This window comes from Aquarana catesbeiana, linkage group LG13, assembly GCF_042186555.1.
Source record: "Aquarana catesbeiana isolate 2022-GZ linkage group LG13, ASM4218655v1, whole genome shotgun sequence".
NCBI classification, from domain to species: Eukaryota; Metazoa; Chordata; class Amphibia; order Anura; family Ranidae; genus Aquarana; species Aquarana catesbeiana.
In genome coordinates this window covers 118,262,549-118,284,690 of record NC_133336.1, presented here as the reverse complement: position 1 = coordinate 118,284,690, position 22,142 = coordinate 118,262,549, and the positions used below count along the sequence as shown (strand labels likewise).

The 22,142-nt window shown below is 43.9% G+C and overlaps 1 protein-coding gene across 5 annotated transcripts in view; it reads left to right on the top strand.

Annotated features, from left to right (window-relative positions):
* STRN3 (striatin 3) overlaps nucleotides 1-22,142 on the top strand; it is a 115,514-nt gene that overhangs the window by 23,603 nt on the left and 69,769 nt on the right. For all 5 annotated transcript variants that reach the window (XM_073609175.1, XM_073609174.1, XM_073609178.1 and 2 more), the window contains exons 2-4: nucleotides 5,136-5,239; nucleotides 19,217-19,290; nucleotides 20,985-21,066. In XM_073609175.1, coding sequence (XP_073465276.1) covers nucleotides 5,136-5,239; nucleotides 19,217-19,290; nucleotides 20,985-21,066 — 260 coding nt within the window. The remainder of the gene's footprint in view (nucleotides 1-5,135; nucleotides 5,240-19,216; nucleotides 19,291-20,984; nucleotides 21,067-22,142) is intronic.

Below are 22,142 nucleotides of genomic sequence, written 5' to 3'. Positions count from 1 at the left end.
TTGATCACGGGGTAAAGGGCCGCTGTGATTGGCCCTTTGCCCTGATCTGTGATCAGAATGTCTGAAGGACTCTGTGATCAGAGCGTGCCGCCCACGCGATCATGGTAGGATGCGATCAAAGTAGGACGTCAAGATGCCCTCCCGGCAAAGTAAGCCCACGCTGTAGCTGTCATTTGGTTACAGCGTGGACGGGAAGGGTTTAAAGTAGAACTATATAGGCAATACTTTTTTTTTTTTTTTTTTCCATTTTGGATAGAGCAAGGGTGGGTTAAAACTCCTGTCAGACCTTTTTTTTTTTTTTTTTTTTTTTTTCTTGCCCTCTGTCCCATTTCGGAGATTTTCATTCACTTCCTACCCCTTTGGGTACCCCCAGGTCACCAGAACCAGTGTCCCCATCGGAAGATTTGGGATTTTCTTTACCTTTCAACGATAATAGCAAGGCCCGGTTCACACTGATGCGACAATCGTTCCGACTTTGTAGCTCTTGTCTCATCAGAAGTTGGATCCCATGCCGCTTGCTGGTGTTTCTCAGGCTTACATTTTCTGCCGGTTCGCCCGAGAAACGATCCAACATTGCGACTGGCTGCTCTCATAGGCGATCAAAGATTTTTGTAACGCAAAAAAAATTTTAAATAAATCCTGCTCCTTTTTAAAGCAATATTTCTCAACTCCAGTCCTCAAGTACTCTCAATGGGTCATGTTTTCAGGATTTCCCTTTAGATGAAACTAGGGATGTCCCGATACCGATACTAGTATCGGTATCGGCACCGATACAGAGCATTTGCCCAAGTACTTGTACTTGGGCAAATGCTCCCGATGCTTCCACCGATACCTGGAAGTCAGCTGTGATCGGCGCATGGGGGAGATACAAAGATTCTCCCCCAGCGGCTTTCAGCTGCTTTAGTGACATACAGCTGTGATCGCTCACAGCTGACTGTCACTGCATCTTCCTCCGTGCCCCCTCCGTTCCTCTGTGCCTCTCCGCTGTCCCCTGCATTCCTCTCTCCTTATCTGTCCCTCTCAGCTGTCCCCTCCGTTCTGCTCTTCTTATCTGTCCCCTCTGTTCTGCTCTCCTTATCTGTCCCCTCCGTTCTCCCCCTCCGTTCCTCCGTCCCCCTCCTCCTCCTTCCTTTGTGTATGGAGAGAGTCAGCTGACTCTGTCCATTCACATAACTGAAACATTGTAATCTCCTGTGATTACAATGTGTCAGTTTATGAATGGAGAGAAGCCGCTGTCTCCTCTCCATTCATTCTCAGTGCAGCTGACGCTGCAGAGAAAGGGACTGGGGAATCTCTATCCTCTGTCTCTTTCTCTGTCTCAAGGGGGAGATATCAGAGGTCTGTTAAGACCCCTGATATCTCACCAAAGCCCCCCAAAAGGGCTGATTAAAAAAAAAAAAAAAAACAATAAAGAATAAAAAAAATATTATTGTAAAAAAAAAAATTGTAAAAAAAAAAAATAACACACACATACAACGTTCACCCCCCCCACCCCCCACCCCAAAAAGCAAGCACTGTTAAAAAAAAAAAAAAAAAAAAAAAAAACTGTCACGTGACATTAAAAAAAAAGTATCGGTAATCGGTATCGGCGAGTACTTGAAAAAAAGTATCGGTACTTGTACTCGGTCCTAAAAAAGTGGTATCGGGACAACCCTAGATGAAACGGCTGTGGTAATTACTAAGGCAGTGAAACTGATCAAATACCGGTGCAAAATAATTGATAGGCCTGAAAACATGACTTGTTGGGGGTACTTGAGGACTGGAGTTGAGAAACATTGCTTTAAAGCATGTTATACAGCACAATGCTTGTGCTGTGTAACTTGTGCTGTGTAATTTGTCCCTTTCTATCACCTGAAATATCTGGCAGATCCTGCCTGGTGCAGCCCTCCCCCCTGTAAACTGACCACGGCTTATCATGGCAGCTGAGCCCTGACACCATGGTCAGTTTACGTGCCTCTATAATTCTCTGTCCTTTCTCCCCCTTCCTCCCTGCCTGTCAGCTAGTGACAGTGCCCGTCCCTCGCCTCCTGCTTAAATAACTGTGTAAAGTACATAAATTCACTTTTGTTAGAACATTTTCTTTGTAAAAAACAAAAAAATATGCCGAATTGTACCTTATTTCAGAACACCACTCAGCACTCACGTGACTGCTCGCTGCTTTCCTCCGGACTGAGGTAAGTGGGGGATTATCAGCCCCTCCTTCTGTAGCTGTCAGATCGGGAGAGAGAGCAGTGCTATGAAATGAGGTACAAATCGGCATATTTTTTACAAAGAACATACACTGGAGCATAGAACATTTTCAGAGGGGATTGTATGTACTTTACAAAGTGGCTTTACAACCACTTTTAACATTCTTTGATCAAATCTGTGGCCATGGAGGACCGGAGCGACTTCCAGTCCAGGCTGGAAGAAAATATTTATTTTTTTGATAAAGAGATTTGGGGTCTTTTTGACTCCAGATCTCTCCTTAGAGGACCTGTCATCCTTATTTCTTTTACAAGGGATGTTTACATTCTTTGTAATAAAAGTGATAAAAAAATTAAAAATTAAAGGGACAGTGTAAAAATAAATTTAATGATGATAAAAAAAAATTAAAGTGCCCCCTTCCTACCATGCAGAAGTGAACGCATACGTAAGGCACGCATGTGTAAATGGTATTCGAACCACACATGTGAGGCATCACCGTGAATGTTAAAGCGAGAGCAATAATTCTAGTGCCAGACTTCCTCTGTAACTCTAAACGGGCAACCTGTAAAGGCATTTAATGTGCCACCTATGGAGTTTTAAGTACCGTAGTTTGTTGCCATTCCACAAACATGCGCAATTTTAGAGCGTGACATGTTTGGTATCTGTTTACTCAGCATAACCTCTTTCACATTATACAAAAAATTGGGTTAACTATTGCGTTTTTTTGTTTTTTTAAATTCATTAGTGCATTTTTTTTTCCAAAAAAATTGCGTTTGCAAAACCGCTGTCCAAATACCATGTAACACAAAAAATTACAACAATCACCATTTTATTCCCGATTAACATGTTCCCCGTGTATGATTTATAAAAATATGCTGCCTAATACCTTATTTCAGAGCGGCGCTCATGTGACTGCCTGCTGGTCTCCTCTCCCGATCTGACAGCTGCAGGGGGAGATGCCAAATTCCCCCACTGATGTCAGCTGGGGAGAGGAGGAGACCGGCGGGCAGTCACTGCTAAAAGCAGACGGATGCCTCTACGTTCGGATCCGTCGCTATGGGATCGGGTGAGATCTGATGAAAACGGCCATGCTGTCCGTTTTCGTCCGATCTCTCCATAGGCAGCAGCGGCTCTTGACAAGCCCCTCCCCACTCAGTAAGCAGAGAGGGACCTGTCATCCTGATCAATGGAGAGATCTCCCGCTGAGCCGGCGGACCGAGGCGGGCTCCGTGGAAGCGGAGTCCGTCTCGTGTGAAACGGGCCTAACAATTTATGCTATTCTGTAGTGAAGTTTTAGCAATTTGATATGCATCGGATATGTTAATATGCATTTGTGCCCCTTTGACAACCCCACCTGCACCCAGTTTTGGCACAAGTGAGGGCACAGTCCCTAGCCCTGAGTTATCTCTTAGAGTGGTTCTAAATTTTAAATGTTCTTACCTTTTTTTTTTTTTTTTTTTTTTTTTTTTTTTTTTTTAATATGTATTCCCTGCATTACAGCTGCAGCATCGGACAGATGCTGCAGCTATATAGAGTATGTAGCTTTATTTTTTTGCTATCCCATACTTCAAGTAAACCCATTGCTTTGGCCTACTGCTTTCCACAAGCTCAGCAAAATTTGTTGAGGAACATGCATAATACAGTGGGTATTATTTAAAAAGTGCATTTCTTGGATATATTTTGATTTCTTTTGAACAGTCTGCTTTATTATGGCATTGCTTGCATATATCTGTTCATAGTGGAGCTTGCTCATAATCATATTTATACTTTGTGGTATTTTTGACCAAACACCATACATGATTTCTGAAGTATGCACAGTTGGCCATGAACTAGCAGATGAGACATACTTTGGTTCTAAGTTTGGGACACATTGAACAGAAATAGTCACAACTAGGCTTGCTTTGTAAATGAGAGATCTGATGGATAAGTATATATGTGTGTGTGTATATATTTGACCAGGCACTCTATTTTATTGAAAATTTAGAGGTTTAAGTGTTGCGGCACTTCTTTTGGTTTGTTCAGTAGTTTGTCCTGTAACCCAAATTTTAAAGTCTCCATCTGAGACCTGAAGTTTATTGAACCCAGCACCTAACAAACAAAAGTTCTCTACCCTTGATAGCGCAGTGATTTATCACTGAGGTATGTGTCAGGGTGTGATGTGATTCAGCAGACTTTGAATGAACTTTACCTTAGGGTCATATTGTAAGGGATCCTGTTCAGGCTGGCCCCTGTAAATGTGATTTTTATGCCCACACAGCTGCCAAGTTGCATGCCAGACATACTTTTCGTTTCTAATGGAGAATATGAATAGTCGCCCTACTGATCAAAATGGACTCTGGTGATCATGTTTTTTTTACTATGTACATTTTGCGATAGAAATATGCCTCTTTGCGAAAAACAATTAGTGCAGCTTTGGATGCATGTCTGTTAATTCTTGTGAGTTAGTTTAAAGCACATCTAACCTCATAAACTGGCCTTGGGTCTGAATCTTCCTAAAAATTAGTACATTCATGCACAAAGCTCCATCAGTTTCAGGGGAAAGTCAAAGTTTGGGAGTCAGATCGGTTATTCATGGCTTAAAGCAGACTTTGCACCAAAATACAAGGTTTTCTTCATAGACGCCACCCCCTCCAAATCTAAAAACGCCACAAAAAAAAGAGAAAAAATTTACATTACACTTTTTTAATGAGTGTAATAACCTGGCAATGCTGTTCTAAATCTTGAGAACAATTGTGGGTATCACCAGCTACATCCACATAGACTTTCCACACCATGCTAGGGTCACTCATTCGCTCTGCCCATCTAATGGGATACAAGTTTTGTGTATTTACACCACTTTCGTAACTGTTTCATGGCAATTTTTAAAGTGAAGCCCACACCACTGGGAATTGAAAGTTTATTACAAATTTGATAAAGGCAAATATAAAACAGTTCCCATTGTGTTTCAGGCACGGATAGCTTTCCTGCAAGGTGAAAGAAAAGGTCAAGAAAATCTAAAGAAGGATTTAGTACGAAGAATAAAAATGTTAGAATACGCTTTGAAGCAAGAAAGGTAAGGCCTGATAAATGTGAGAAATGTATGTTAATAATCTGTGAAAGCTGCCCATGCACTTTCAAATTTTCTTGGTAGAGTTGGTAGCACTGGGGCTTGTAAACACATGTCCGTTAAGGTAAGGAGTGGTAAAATGCAGTAGTGCACCATACCATTTCAATAGACTGCTGACACAGCTTGTCTTGATGCATGAGAATGCATTCATCTTGGCACCCAGTGTTGTGTATAGAGGCCCTTAGTCTAGACCGGTCTTCTATTTGGAGCTCCTGAGTGGTGCAGGCGCACGCTTACACAATCCTAGGCTGCAGAGGCAGCCCTTGCAAACATGCGGCTGTGGGGCGCGGAAAGCCTCCGGAATAGCTCAGGCAGATTCAGGCTCTTCTTCCACGTTTATCCCCACCAGCCCCCCAAGAGTCTTGTGGGGCATATCAGGTGAGAGCGGATTGCTGGCAGAGATCAGCGCCAGGACATGTAGATGTGCCACTGCACCTTCCCTGCGCCACTGCATTAAAAAGCGTTTGCCCCCCTGCACCATGCCCTCTTGACACCATAGTACCATTCTCTTTTTGACCCTCCTGACCACCCTGTACCTTTTTGACCCTCCTGACCACCCTGTACCGTGCCCTACATCCTACTTGCACCTGTCAGAAATCAGAGCAGATAGCTAGGCCTGAAACTAGTCAAAGTACCAGATGTTCTGCTTTCATGATGAACTCCGACATCAGACTTGTGAGGGTGACCAATTTCTTAGTTTTAGTAGATGTTCCTAGATTTTTTTTTTTTTTTCATGTCTTTACTTTTTATTGAGGGCTTGCCAGTTAAATTCTTAAAAAAAGGGGATGCTGCACTCTGTTCTTTGTTGATCTCTTCAATGTTGTCCAGGCAGATCTCTATCTCTCAAGCATAATTGTGCTTTTTATGCAAATCCTCACTTGCTATATATAGCAGCCTGCACACTGCAACTGCTCTGCAAAGAAAAAACAGCCCTTAATAGCCCTTTCACACTGATGCACTTTTGATGCGTTCCCTTTGACTTACAGTGGCAGGTGTCTTTTTGGTGTGCTTTTTACAAACTGTACCAAAGATGCAGAATGCAGGACTTTCCTTATTTCGTCTTTCAGGACAGCACCTATGAGACCTCAGCTCCTCCCTCTTCGGGAAACACCGCCTCCACCAGAGCTTTAAGCCACTCCATCCCGTCAGTTTCGGTGTTTCCTCCGGAGGGGGGACACTGCTAAGAACCAGGGCCGTTTTTCAGCTGGGGAGGCTGAGGCCGGTGTTTTCCTGAAAGGGAGAGATTTCTCAATGCACAGCAGCTGTGCTGGGGAGACCTTGGTCTTAGTACAGTAAACACAACTTGTCCTCCCTTGGGGAAGTTCTGAGGCCAGGGCGCTCGCTTTCCAGAACCTTGGGAAAGGTAGGGGCACATAGTGCGGCATTCCCCTCGCTCTGTGGCGGCCAGCATGGAACTCAAGGCTGGACGGCGGGTGACGTCAGTTCCGGCGGGGGCGGCACTTCCGCTTGACCCGCGACTTCCGGTTCCGGCCACGGGACGTAAAGCAAGCAGCGTGAAGACTGGTGGAGGCTCTGTTTTGCTGTAGTGTCAGCAATAGGAGCAGCTAAGGCGGACCATGCTCATTTCTCGCCTGAAAGGATGTCTGAGACGGATGTTTCCCGTTCTGTCTTGGGTGACGCCATCACCAGCCACTCTAAGGTAAGTGGAACCCTGGGGTGGTGTTCCCTTACCATCTTCCAGGGGAGAAGGTGTACTTCTGGGACCAGGTGGTGGTTGGTCCTGGGGGGGTGCACTCCTGGTGTCGGTGCGGTCTGTTTTGTTTAGGCGCTGGCAGATTCTGATGCTGTGGGTTTTTTTGTCATTGCAGGGCAAGACCACTGAGAAGAGGTCCCCCCACAACACCAAGAGGAAGTGCCCGTCATGTAGGAGTACTTTGGGGGAGTCTTGGCCCAAAGTTCTGTGTAGCTTATGCATTGAGGGGCTGGTTAAGGAACATTCTGCATAGCAGGGTTCTGACTCGGCAGCATCTGTTAAGGAGCTTTCCAGCACCTTCCAATCTTTTAAAACTCTGTTTGCAAGTTTTCAGCCCCGCAACCCCTTAGCTAATCCTCTGCCAGCGCAGCAAGATGCCGCACCTGGTCCTTCAGCAGGTCCCTCTATCAGTGAAGGGTTACCTGGGGCCTCCAGACAGGCTTTTAAGGATGAGCCTGACAGCGCATCCTCAGACTCTTCAAGGGAGTCAGATGGAGAGAATGTGGATAGTGAGTCCATTCGAACCTCCCGATTCAAATTCTGCCTGGAAGAGGTGGACGAGCTCTTGGGAGCCTTGCACACCACCCTAGGTATCCAGGAGGAGAAAAAAATCACGTCTCTCCATGATCAGATGTACGGAGGTCTTGGAGAGCAGAAGAGAAGGGTCTTTTCAGTCCATGAGGTTCTGGTTTACGCTATCAAAAAGGAATGGCGAGACCCAGAAAGGAAGCCTTTCTTTTCTACAGCATTTAACTCGCAGATTCCTTTGCAGAGGATGCAGCGGCTGTGTGGAACAAGTCGCCTAGACTGGATGCAGCTTTTTCTCAGGTATCCAGAAAGACAGACTTGGCTTTTGAAGATATGGGGGTGCTCTCAGACCCCATTGACAAGAGGATCGATTCCCTCCTCAAGAAGACCTGGGATACCTCCTTAGGGAGTCTTAAGCCTGCCATGGCTGTCACAGTGGTGGAGCACTGGCTAACACATATAAAAGCACATATTGAGGCTGGGACCGCAAAAGAGATTATTCTCTCCTCTTTCCCAGTGCTTTTAAAAGGGGTTGCATACATTGCAGGTGCCTCAGCAGAGTCGGTCCGCATGTCTGCTAGATCCTTTGCTTTGGCCAATTCAGCCAGGAGAGCTCTTTGGCTAAAACTTGGCAAGGGGACAGTGCATCAAAGACCAAGCTTTGAAGAGTCCCTTTCACGGGGGATTTACTTTTCGGTCTGGACTTGGAGGCTGTCCTGAATAGAACAGCCAATAAAAAGAAGGCCTTTCCCTTAAAGAAAATGTTGGAGGAACAGTCTAAAAAGAAGACTCGCCCGCAAAAGAAGTTCAATTTTCTGAGGGCGTAGTCTCAGAAAAAAGTTTGGACCAACAAGGGCAGAGGGTGCGGGGGAGCGATTTTTCGCCCTACTGAACAGCTCCGAAAGTCCCAATTACAGGTTAACCCCGGTGGGAGGAAAACTGGGGGCTTTCCTCCCACAGTGGGACTCAGTTACCTCAATCTGTTCATACTTGGGATCGTAAGAAGGGGATACAGACTAGAGTTCTCAAGGCCCACCCCACACACACACACACACACACACACACACACACACACACACACACTCACGATGCTAGTTGCAGACTTGCCAAAGTGTGCTGAAAAGGCGGCGGCATTACTGACCTCATTGGAGGAACTAGAACAGCAGGATGTAGTGTCACGGGTCCCACCTGGGGAGATAGGCAGGGGGTTCTATTCCCACATCTTTGTGGTTTTGAAGCCCTCAAAGAAGTTCAGGCTCATCCTGAACCTGAAGCCTCTGAATCGATCAATCTCCTACAAAAGATTTCGGATGGATTCCATCTTTTCTGTGAAAACACTGCTTCCTCCAAATTGCTACATGGCGTCCATAGATCTAAGGGACGCCTATCTACACCGTCCAATTGCAGAAGACAGTCGGAGGTTCCTCAGACTGGCAGGTCCGGGGAGGAAATTGTACATCTTCATTTTCTGGCCCTCCCCTTTTGGGCTATCCTCTTCTCCCCGGATATTCACCAAAGTTATGGTGGAGACCCTGGTCTTTCTGCGACTTCAGGGAATCTCAGTGATCGCATACCTGACCGACCTTCTCCTTTTTGCTTCTTCGCCAGAACAGCTGGTCCAGGATTTGCAGGTAGCAAGGAGTGTGTTGGAGCATCTGGCATGGCTCCTAAATTTGGAGAAATCCAACCTGGTTCCATCCCAGAGGGTTACCTTCCTAGGTTACATTCTGGACTCAACCCAGCGGAGAGTTTTTCTTTCTGAAAGTAGACAAAACCTTGGCAGTTCTACAAAGCAGTCAACAAATCTCCATAAGAAAGTCCCCCTCAGCTTTGGGATTACTGACAGGTGCCCTCCCAGCCGTAAGGTGGGCGGGATTGCTCTTCCCCCTTTGCAGTTGTTCATTCTGGAAGTCTGGGATCACACCCAAAGGGCCTTGGACTCAATGGTTCTCATTCCAATAAGGGTGAAGAGGTCCTTGTGGTGGAGAAAGGCAGCAAATCTATCCCAGGGTCTGGAATGGGTACTGCCAGTGTCCAGGATCGTCACAACAGGCGCAAGCAGCACGGGTTGGGGAGCACACCTGGGGGTGAGTCTGGCGCAGGGATCCTGGAAAGTCGAGGACGCGGGGAAATCCTCGAACTGGAGAGAGCTGAAAGCCATTTCTCTGGCTCTCAGAGCCTTCCAACAGGAGCTCCAGGGACATCATGTCCAGGTCAGCTCAGACAATTCCTCAGCAGTTGCTTACATCAACCGACAGGAGGGCAACAGAAGCAGTTCCCTTTGGGCTCTGACGGAAACAATATTCAACTGGGCCAAGGTCACGGTGCTCTCACTATCTGTAGTACACCTAAAAGGGGAGTCAAACCAGATGGCAGACTTCCTCAGCCGGAGGAAGCTGAGGGAGAGCGACTGGGTCCTGAGTCAAGTCATCTACAGGATGATTATCCAGAAGTGGGGGGCTTCCATGTGTGGACCTTTTCGCTTCAAGGGAGAACGCAAAAACTCCCCTCTTTTTCTCTCTGAACCGGTGGGATGGGGCAATAGGGGTGGGCGCGCTTTCTCAGGGCTGGCATTTTTCCAAGTGCTATGCCTTCCCACCCTCCTGTACTGTTGCCCGCAGTCCTGAGGACATTCCAGTCAGTGGACACGACCCTGATCTTGATAGCTCCACACTAGCCCAGGAGGCCATGGTTTTCTGACCTAAAGGAATTGGCGGTGGAACCGCCTTGGATTTTACCAGTCAGAGAAGACCTCCTCTATCAAGGCCCAATCTGCTGCCCTCAGGTGGAGAGGTGGAATCTGGCAGCCTGGCTACTGAGGAGGGTTCTCCGAAAGGTTGGTAGCGACTCTTCTAAATTGTAGGAAAGAAAAGACGCGCAAGATCTATTTGAAGGTCTGGAAGAAGTTCAATTCTTGGTGCGCAGAGAGCTCCTTTAATGTTCGCAGCCCAGTAGCAGTGCTGGAGTTCCTACAAAGTGGGGCAGATAAGGGACTGGCCCTTGGTACTCTTAAAGGTCAAGTTTCTGCTTTTAAGTGTGTTCCTTGAACAACAACTTGCAGTGAATCCTTGGATATCCAGGTTCTTTAAAGCCTTAGGCAGAGACCAGTCAGCTCCCATCCTTTTCTTGTATGGGATCTCTCCCTAGTGTTGCAGGCACTTGCAGGGGATCCTTTTGAGCCTATTGAGTCTTGTATGGTAAAATAACCCTTTTAACCCTCAAGACTGTCTGTCTGTTTTTTTGGTGGCAAATACTACTGCAAGGAGGGTTACCGAGCTAGAAGTCCTCTCGAGGAGGGCACCTTTCCTTCAAGTTTTTCCGGATCTGATTATTTTTAAAACCGCTCTGGCTATTTTGCTAAAGGTGGCTTCTAAATTTCATAGGAGCCAGGAAATCTGTTTGCCCACTTTTTGTTCAAATCCTGTGAGGGAACAGGAGCATATCTTCCACAGGTTAGATGTCACGAGATGTGTACTAAAATACCTGGAAATTACGGAACAGTTTAAGACATGGGTGCCAAACCTGTGGCCCTCCAACCGTTGTGAAACTACAAGTCCCATAATGTCCCTTTCCTTTGGGAGCCATGCTTGTACCTGTGAGCCTTGCAATGCTTAATGGGACTTGTAGTTCTGCAACAGCTGGAGGGCCACAGGTTGAGCGCCCATGGTTTAAGAGATCCGATTCCTTTTTTTGTTTCTTTTTCAGGGGCTAGGAAGGGGTCCAAAGCCTCAAGACGTACTATAGAAAGATGGCTGAGGTTGGCCATTAGTCAGGCCTATATAGCTAAAGGGGTGGAGGTCCTGGAAGGTATTAGGGCCCATTCCTCTAGGGCCATGGCAACGTCACAAGCAGAGTGGGCTGGTGCTACACCCAAGCAGATCTGCAGAGCAGAGATGTGGTCAAGTTTTAAGACTTTCATTAAGCACTACAGACTGGATTTATTGTCTGCCCAGGACCAGGCCTTTGGGCGTAAAGTCCTGCAAGCAGTAGTCCCACCCTAGGGTAAGTGCTCGCTTATTCTCTCATAGGTGCAGTCCTGAAAGACGAAAACAGAGAAAATCAAAGTTACTTACCGGTAACGTTTTTTCTGAGTCTTTCAGGACATCATCGGTACCCACCCAAATAATATTTTGCCACTAGGACGTGAGAGCATCAGGAATGTGAAGGTTGGTATGATGTATTCCTGTGTCTCCCTAGACTGGCCTGAGGTTCTCATGGAAAAACTGACAGGCTGGAGGGATGGAGTGGCTTAAAGCTCTAGTGGAGGCGGTGTTTCCTGAAGAGGGAGGAGTCGAGGTCTCATAGGCGCTGTTCCTGAAAGACTCTAAAAAAAATCGAAGTTACTTACGGGTAACGTTTTTTCCAAAAGTGCAGCACACCTCTAGTGTAAACAGTTAAATAGGCTTTAATGTGGAATAGTCTTCATACACTTTTTGTTGACCTGGAAAAGCAGCAAAAAGCACACCAGTGTGTAAAGGGGCCCAAAAGCCAGGGATCAAGAAAAGCCTTCTGGTTGATGACTGATCCAGACCCTGCAACCTGCTGTTTATCAGGGATGGGCAGCTCCAAGATCCTATAGGAATATGAATTGAGGGAGGGGTTCTGGCAGAGCCATTAAGCTGAATGGTGCACTTTTTTGTTTTTTTTTTGTTTTTATATACAGTGGATATAAAAAGTTTACACACCCCTGTTAAAATGCCAGGTTTCTATGATGTAAAAAAGTGAGACAAAGCTAAATCATTTCAGAACTTTTTTCACCTTTTTATCGTGACCTATAAACTGTACAACTCAATTGAACAACAAACGGAAATCTTTTAGGTGGAGGGAAGTAAAAATTAAAAAACAAAAATATGGTTGCATAAGTGTGCACACCCTTAAACTAATACTTTTGTTGAAGCGCCTTTTGATTTTATTACAGCACTCAGTCTTTTTTTGAGTCTATCAGCATGGCACATCTTGACTTGGCAATATTTTCCCACCCTTCTTTGCAAAAACACTCCAAATCTGTCAGATTGTGAGGGCATCTCCTATGCACAGCCATCTTCAGATCACCCCACAGATTGGATTCAGGTCTGGGCCATTCCAAAACTTTAATCTTCTTCTGGTGAAGCCATTGCTTTTTTTGATTTGGATGTATGGTTTGGGTCGTTGTCATGCTGAAAAATTAAGTTCCTCTTAATGTTCAGCTTTCTAGCAGACTCCTGAAGGTTTTGTGCCAATATTGACTGGTATTTGGAACTGTTCATAATTCCCTCTACCTTAACTAAGGCCCCTGTTGCAGCTGAAGAAAAATGGCCCCAAAGCATGATGTTGCCACCACCATGCATTACTGTGGGTATGGTGTTCTTTTGGTGTTGTGCAGTGTTATTTTTGCGCCAAAGATATTTTTTGGAATAATGGCCAAAAAGTTCAACTTTGGTTCCATCAGACCAGAACAAATTTTCCCACATGATTTGGGGAGGGTTCAGATGTGGTGTTTGCAAAATTTAGCCGGCCAAGGATGTTTTTCTACATAAGAAAAGGCTTCCGTCTTGCCACTCTACCCCATAGCTCAGACATATGAAGAATATGGGATATTGTTGTCACATGTACCCCACAGCCAATACTGGCCAGATAATCCTGCAGCTCCTTTAATGTTGCTGTAGGCCTCTTGGCAGCCTCCCTGACTACTTTTCTTCTCCTCTTTTCATCAATCTTGGAGGGACGTCCAGTTCTTGGTAATGTCACGTGCCACATTTTCTCCACTTGACGATGACTGTCTTCAATGTGTTTCATGGTATATCTAAGTCCTTGGAAATTCTTTTGTACCCTTCTCGTGACTGATACCTTTTAACAATGAGATCCCTCTGCTGCTTTGGAAGCTCTCTGCAGACCATGGCTTTTGCTGTATGATGCGACTAAGAAAATGTCAGGAAAGACCTACTAGAACTGCTGAACTTTATTTGGAGTTAATCAAAGGCACCTTGAATAATGGCAGGTGTATGCTGACTCATAGTTAACGTGAGTTTGAATATGATTGCTTAATTCTGAACACGGCTACATCCCCAGTAATAGGAGGGTGTGCACACTTCTACAACCACATTACTTTAGTTTTAGTCCCCTCACCCTCCACAACTCCTTCCACAATTTAAAGTATTCAGTATTCCTTAAATTTTTCACTTTGTTATATTGCAGCCATTTGCTAAAATCATTTTAAGTTAATTTTTTTTCCTCATTAATGTACACACAGTACCCCATATTGACAGAAAAACACAGAATTGTTGACATTTTTGCAGATTTATTAAAAAAAGAAAAACTGAAATATCACATGGTCCTAAGTATTCAGACCCTTTGCTCAGTATTTAGTAGTCCTCTCCAGTTCTGTCAGGTTGGATGGTAAACGTTGGACAGCCATTTTTTAGGTCTCTCCAGAGATGCTCAATTGGGTTTAAGTCAGGGCTCTGGCTGGGCCATTCAAGAAAAGTCACGGAGTTGTTGTGAAGCCAATCCTTCGTTATTTTAGCTGTGTGCTTGGGGTCATTGTCTTGTTGGGAGATAAACCTTCAGCCCAGTCTGAGGTCCTGAGCACTCTGGAGAAGGTTTTCGTTCAGGATATCCCTGTACTTGGCCGCATTCATCTTTCCCTCTATTGCAACCGGTTGTCCTGTCCCTGCAGCTGAAAAACACCCCCACAGCATGATGCTGCCACCACCATGCTTCACTGTTGGGACTGTATTGGACAGGTGATGAGCAGTGCCTGGTTTTCTCCACATATACTGCTTAGAATTAAGGCCAAAAAGTTTTATCTTGGTCTCATCAGACCAAAGAATCTTATTTCCCACCATCTTGGAGTCCTTCAGGTGTTTTTTTTAGTAAACTCTATGCGGGCTTTCATGTGTCTTGCACTGAGGCGAGGCTTCCGTCGGGCCACTCTGCCATAAAGCCCCGACTGGTGGAGGGCTGCAGTGATGGTTGACTTTCTACAACTTTCTCCCATCTCCCGACTGCATCTCTGGAGCTCAGCCACAGTGATTTTGGGTTCTTCTTTACCTCTCTCACCAAGGCTCTTCTCCCCCCGATAGCTCAGTTTGGCCGGATGGCCAGTTCTAGGAAGGGTTCTGGTCATCCCAAACGTCTTCACTTTAAGGATTATGGAGGCCACTGTGCTCTTAGGAACCTTAAGTGCAGCAGAATTTTTTTTGTAACCTTGGCCAGATCTGTGCCTTGCCACAGTTCTGTCTCTGAGCTCTTCAGGTAGTTCCTTTTGACCTCATGATTCTCATTTGCTCTGACATGCACTATGATCTGTAAGGTCTTATATAGACAGGTGTGTGGCTTTCCTAATCGAGTCCAATCAGTATAATCATACACAGCTGGACTCAAATGAAGGTGTAGAACCATCTCAAGGATGATCAGAAGTAAGTGACAGCACCTGAGTTAAATGAGTGTCACAGCAAAGGGTCTGAATACTTAGGACCATGTGATATTTCAGTTTTTCTTTTTTAATAAATCTGCAAAAAGGTCAACAATTCTGTGTTTTTCTGTCAATATGGGGTGCTGTGTGTACATTAATGAGGAAAAAAATGAACTTAAATGATTTTAGCAAGTGGCTGCAATATATCAAAGAGTGGAAAATGTAAGGGGGTCTGAATACTTTCCGTCCCCACTGTATACATGAATCAAAGTGAGGGCATCAGGACCTTAAAAATGAGTCTAGGTTTCTGAATTTTGTCTGCTGGGTGACCTCCCCATCCATATAGTTCCAGTCAGTGCTGTCTGTAGTTGGTGGATCCAGGCTTCAGGTGCTGAAGGGGTTTAGTTCTGGAGAATTCAGCCCACGGACTGCCTGCAGGCAGTGGGCTCCTGAGAGTTATTGGGCTCCCTTCCAGTTCCTCCCACCAGCTCCTGATAGTGATCAGTCTGTAAGACACACTGTGATTGATGTCACAGGGAATTCAAGTGGCAGTATCTTTACCAAGAGCATGGTAAGATGAAAAAATCCTCACTATACAGACTGAGGGAGTGGGTTCGGAGATTTGTATATAATCCCTGGATAGGAGCTTTAAAAAGAATCTTCAAGCTACAGATAAAAATGCAGTCAGAATCACATATTTAGATGACTTACCTGTGCATAGATTTTTAAATCTGAGAATCCTGTGTGGTGATTACACACCTGCTAATCTGGTAGGTTACATGGCTAAAACGTAGAGGTGTGTGGTGTTTGTCAGAGCAAAAATGAAAAAAATACATTCACTACATGGCTCCAATTTAATGCCCTTTTTCCCCATGTTTTTGTCCATCTAAAAGTACTGCAAGTAAAGCACCTGATGATCCTGCCAGATCCAGTAAGCACCATGCTTCCTGAAGTGACCTGACATTGCTGTCTGTGTGGCACTGACATTTCCAAGCAGTGTTGTCAGCCCTAGGTGCATGAGGGAGATTGTGATTGTTTTTTTTATTTATTTTATTTTTTTTTGTTTTTTATTTTTATTTTTTTCAACACACACACTTTAACCATTTCAGCCCCGGAAGATTTTGCCCCCTTCCTGACCAGAGCACTTTTTATAATTTGGCACTGTGTCACTTTAACCGACGAGTAAGTGACCATTTTGGAAAAAAAAGCTATGTTTTACTTTTTGCTATAATTTAATAAATATCCCCCAATTTAAAAAAAAAAAACGAAGTTCTTCATCAGTTTAGGCCAATATGTATTCTGCTACATATTTTTGGTAAATCACAATAAGCACATATATTGGTTTTCACAAAAGTTATAGCGTCTACAAACTATGGGAAAGATTTATGGCGTTTTTTTTTTTTTTTTACTAGTAATGGCAGCGATCTGCGATTTTTGGCGGTATTGCGACTGACAGATCGGAGACTTTTGACACATTTTTGGGACTATTGACATTTTTAGAGCGATCAGTGCTATAAATATGCACTGATTACTGTATAAATGTCACGGGCAGGGAAGGGGTTAACACTAGGGGGCAATCAAGGGGGTTAACTGTGTGTTCCCTCACTGTGTTCTAACTGTGTGGGGGTGGCATATAACTAGGAGAGATGACAGATCGCTGTCCCTACTTTGTAGGAACTCACGAGCTGTCTCCTCTTTTCTCCTCTGTAAAAACACAAATCCCCGTGCTGGCTCTCGTGCACGCAATTGCGCCCAGCGGCCACTCGCTTCGGGTCCTCCGCTGTGCAGTGGGCGGGCGCCCTCTGGTGGCTTTCCTGGGAACCGGTTAAAGGAGAAGTATAACCAAAGCTTGTTTGGTTGTACTTCTCCTATGGATCACATGAGTGCAGTTCGTTTTGCGCTCCTGTAACCCATTTTCAGCAGACTGCGGACTTAAGTTTCCTCTCTGCTGACATCAGAGTTGGTCATCATGACCATGGAGTCGGGATCCGCCCACATGCCTGGATTGGCACCCAGCTCAGCCTTTAACCACTTACCGACCACTCCTGTACATATACGTCGGCACTATGAGGTATCCACCTTTACAGGAGCCGGTTCTGTGTACGATAATGGTGGTCTCTGCGGCGGGTTCGCCGCGAGATCACCGTTATCGGCGGCGGGAGAGGTGCCACCCCCCCTCCCGCCGCTTACCGGAGCCGTCGGTAGCGGCGGAGATCGGGACTTGTCACTGCTGAGGTAAGGAGACGAGTGAGGCTAAGATGGCCGCCACCCGTCTCCATACCATAGGAGGGCAGAAGCGACATCATTACGTCGGCTCCGCCCATATGTCTTAAAGGCATATTTTTTTTTTGTCATTTTTACAAACGACTTTTTTTTTTTTTTTTGCATTTTAGTCCAAATATGAGATCTGAGGACTTTTTGACCCCAGATCTCATATTTAAGAGGTCCTGCCATGCTTTTTTCTATTACAAGGGATGTTTACATTCCTTGTAATAGGAATAAAAGTGATCCAAATTAAAAAAAAAACAAAAAAAAACAGTGCAAAAATAAATATAATAAAGTAAAATAAGAAAATTAAAAAAAAAAAAATTTTAAAGCGCCCTGTCCCGACGAGCTCGTGCGCAGAAGCGAACACATACGTGAGTAGTGCCCGCATATAAAAAACGGTGGTCAAACCACACATGTGAGCTATCGCCGCGACCGGTAGAGCGAGAACAATAATTCTAGCCCTAGACCTCCTTTGTAGCGCAAAACATACAACCTGTAGAATTTTTTAAACGTCGCCCATGGAGATTTTTAAGGGTAAAAGTTTGACGCCATTCCACGAGCGGGCGCAATTTTGAAGCGTGACATGTTGGGTATGAACTTACTTGGCATAACATTATATTTCACAATATAAAAAAAAAATGGGCTAACTTTTACTGTTGTCTTATTTTTTTTTTTTTATTCAAAAAAGTGATTTTTTTTTTTCCACAAAAAGTGCGCTTATAAGACCGCTGCGCAAATACGGTGCAAAAAAAAAGTATTTCAATGACCGCCATTTTATTCTCTAGGGTGTTAGAAAAAAAACAATATATAATGTTTGGGTGTTCTAAGTAATTTTCTAGCAAAAAAACCTGTTTTAAACATGTAAACACCTAAAATCCAAAACGAGGCTAGTCCTTAAGTGGTTAAACAAGCCACAGAGAGCCTGAGCCGCCTGCTACTGCCCCCTCCACAACTCAGTGCTCCAGTGAGCGGGGAGGGGGCAGGTCAGAAAGCTGCTGACTGACAGCAGATCCCTGCTCTAGGAGCTGTGAGAACCGAGCGATCGGCAGTGTTCGATTGCTCAGTTCTCAGTGCAGAGGCGCCGGGGGACAGATGCAGCATCGGACCAATGCTACATCCGCTTAGGTAAGTATGAATCCAAAAACAAAAAAAGAATGAAAAACCCCAATACATCTTTTAAGCTCTACTCGAGGAACATGGTTTTAAAGGTTTTTGTTGTATGTGTCTGTGTCTCATTGGGGAAATTTTCCTTCACTTACTGTTGCAAAGCCAACACAGGAAGTGAGGAAATCCCCAGGAGTCACCAAAACTAGTGCTCCCATTGGAAGATTTCCTTTCTAATTCTGTTCTGATGTCAACCAAAAGTTTGCGATTTTATTTATTTATTTTTTTTCTTCTACTTTCAATGATCATGGTAAACAAGACAAATAGGGTAAATCTCCCAATCCGGGGCACAGATGGCAATACAACCTGACATTAGTTCGTTCTAATCTCCCTCCAGCATCCAAAAGTAAAAAAAAAGTTTTTCCTTTAGTGATGCTTTAAGTGGGTGCTTAAGTGTTCTGTTTAGGGTTTAGGATTCATTTTAGAGCTTTGATGAGGATGGGGTTTTAATGGTTTGTTTGGGGTTATTTTTAGATTAGGGGTCGAGTTATTTTGGTCAGACACTTTACTGTACACTTGCTTTTCCCATCAAAAACCCTGCACTAAGAAAAGCAGCAAAAAAAAAAAACGCAATTCCCAAAATGCAAACTGGAGTTGAAAATGTTTCTATTCTGTTCTGACAGTGTCTAAGTGGTTTAGAAAATGTTCAATGGATGCAGAGTATTTGTCTGAACAGTGCCTGTGGCTACATATAACTTTTAGGAAGCGGAGATCCTATGGCTATGGTCCAGTAGTAGGCTGTGGCTGCTCTAGAAGGGAGAAATGTGCTTGACGTTGACATACTACTTGTCATATACTTTTATCATTTTGATCATGTTTGTGTTTTTTCTTTTCTTTTTTTTTTTTTCTGTTGTAGGGCAAAATACCATAAATTAAAATATGGCACAGAGTTAAATCAAGGAGAATTGAAGATGCCAGCATTTGAACCAGGTTTGTTTTATTATATCTATTTGTAACTTTAAAAATCTGCATGAACAAATGCCTAGCATGTTACATTATATATCTACAGTGGCAATAAAACAAAAACCCTTTTTATATTTAAAAACTGGTCTTGGAGATTAGTCAAGTGATTTGTTATGTCTATGCTGAGAGGAGGAACATGGGAGAATGTTGTCCTCCATCTACAGCGGGTTTTGTTGCAATTGGAGCTTGTTTAAAGCCCAAATCCAATTTTTAAAAACACTTTATGCTTGTTATACTCACTGTGGAACTTAAGGGGTTAATCCTCTGTATTGTGTAAAAAGGCTCTTTGATTCTGTATGGACAGATCTTCCCCCTCCTGCAGGGTCTCTCTTGGCAAGGCCAGATAAGACAGTGAGGTAGTACTGCTGCACATGCTCTGTTGGGTCTCTATTGCTGGAGAGAATATTTCCTGTTTGAGCTGAGCTTTTCAGGTCACATGATATTGACATCACACGTGGGTGTGTATACAGATCCTAAATGACAGCCCAGTTCCTTCCTCCTCAATGCCCAGTAACTAAAAAAGAACACAGTAGGTGGGATGTCGCATCTTGATTGATGGATGATCCGCCTCCCATAACAGCACATGGACAAAGGCTATAGTGGAAATGTCCTCCAACCTGAACATTTAGCACTCGGGCAGAGCCTGCATATCACATGACCATGGTATACAGATCAGCCAAAAAGGTATATAGTGGCAGTATTTTAATATAAAAAGAAGCTTTATAAGCTGTGGGTGCTGGGGGGAGGGGCAAATGAACTATTTTCATATTACTGGGTTCATTAACACTTTTTAGTACTGGAGTTTTCTATCCTTTCCACGGTAAAATAAACAATATCTATATACCCTGACAAGTTAGAGTAGTGGTAAAATAATTGAATGCATTAAGGATGCAAAAATGGTAGAGACCATATTCACAAATATAATTAAAGTAGCAGTTCAGCCTAAAACTAACTCTAAATCTACTCGCAAGCCACATTCTTAGACTAACCTATCTAACCCTGTAAAGCAAAAATCGCTAGCCATACCTTTTCTGAAGCCGATCCAGTCAGCAGCGGATACTGTGTGCAGGAGCCAGCTGAGAAAAGCCTGCAAAGTGACGTCGCCCATAGTTACTATGGGACTTCTGTTGTCAGCTGCCTCTGCTGACAACTCGGCGTGGGACCGGATCGGGTTCAGAAAAGGTATGTATTTGCATAGCTTGATAGGTTAGTCCTAGACTGTTGCTGCGAGTAGATTTAGAGTTTGTTTCTTAGTAACTTCTACTTTCATTTTTTTTTACAGGACACATGATAGCGATTTTGTCTTTTTGTCAATTTGTTAGATTGGTTTAGTTTAGAGTAACATGATTTATAACTTACTCCACAAACCTAATCGCTTCATTAATATCCTGAATAAAACGCATAACTTTCAGAATAAAGGATCACACAGTTATTTTTCAAAGGCAGGGGTTTTTTTTTTTGTTTTTTTTTTAATTGGTGACCCCAGCAGTCACTGGGTCAGTGTGGACCTCTGCTGCTTTTTCAAACTGAGTTGAAAGGGCTCCATGGACTTGTGCACTGTAATAAAATCCAGTGGGGACTTTGTAAATACTGAATCTGCTGTTGAGCCAGATTAACTATCCTTTTGTTCATTCTGGCTGTATGTTTGCTGTCCTTTCCAGAAGAAACCAAAGATTCAGAGATTCCTGTGGGACCTCAGAATAGTCAGCTGACGTGGAAGCAAGGGCGACAGCTTTTAAGACAGTAAGTAAGAGTGTATACTTCTATGGTAGATTTGGCTAATGTCACACTTTTAGATTATTTGGAACACAGTTCTGTAATTTTCTGTGAGCTAGACAATAACCATTTTATGCAGACAGAAGGAGGTTAAGTGGGAAGATCTGTTAGAGCTACAAGCAGATGTAGCAAAGCAAGTTAGTGGAACTTAAGTCAGAATATTAAGTCCTGCTAGATCACTTCAGGCTGGCCCCTTTTGCAGGTATATCTATGTAAAACATTAAAAATAAGTCCTATACCAGTGATGGCGAACCTTGACACCCCAGATGTTCTGGAACTACATTTCCCATGATGCTCATGCACTCTGCAGTGTAGTTGAGCATCATGGGAAATGTAGTTCCAAAACATCTGGGGTGCCAAGGTTCGCCATCACTGGCCTATACTGTTCAAAACCCATTAATATACAGTCTCACCCTGCTTTGCACATGCTCAGTTGCTCTCCATTTTTAGGCACTGCTGATTTTGTAGAGACCAATCTGCTGACAGTCTTAAAGCGGAATTAAACCCTACTATCCTTTACAGCCATGGAATCTACTTCTGCTTGATCTGCAACTGCCGTGGTGCTGCACATGTAATCAGTTATGACACCAGCCATTTTATTGGTTGACAACACAAGCAAATGTGACAGTTGGCAATCCCAGCATTCCAGGAATGTAAACTTGGTTAAATCAAGTTTAGTTCCGCTTTATGATTTACTGCTTTTCAGGGGCTCTGGGCTTCAGCAAAATGGCATCCTCCAGCAAGAGGAAATGCGATCAATGCTGGAGGCAATTTACAGCGCACACGGATGTTGGTAGGGTGGATAAAAATCAATGATTTTTATTCATTTAAATCAGATTTTTTTTTTTATTTTTATAAAATTTATTTTAATATGCTTTTGGAGTAAACATCTATCTAAAAATACTTTTCTCTTTTAATATGCATTAAAAATTTAGTTTATTCAGTATGAAATGGAGCTTGGTTATGTAGCATGACGCTGTATATTCTGCAATATTTGAATTTTTGGTAAACTCAATGAATTCAAGCTCTACAAGCTGAGATAA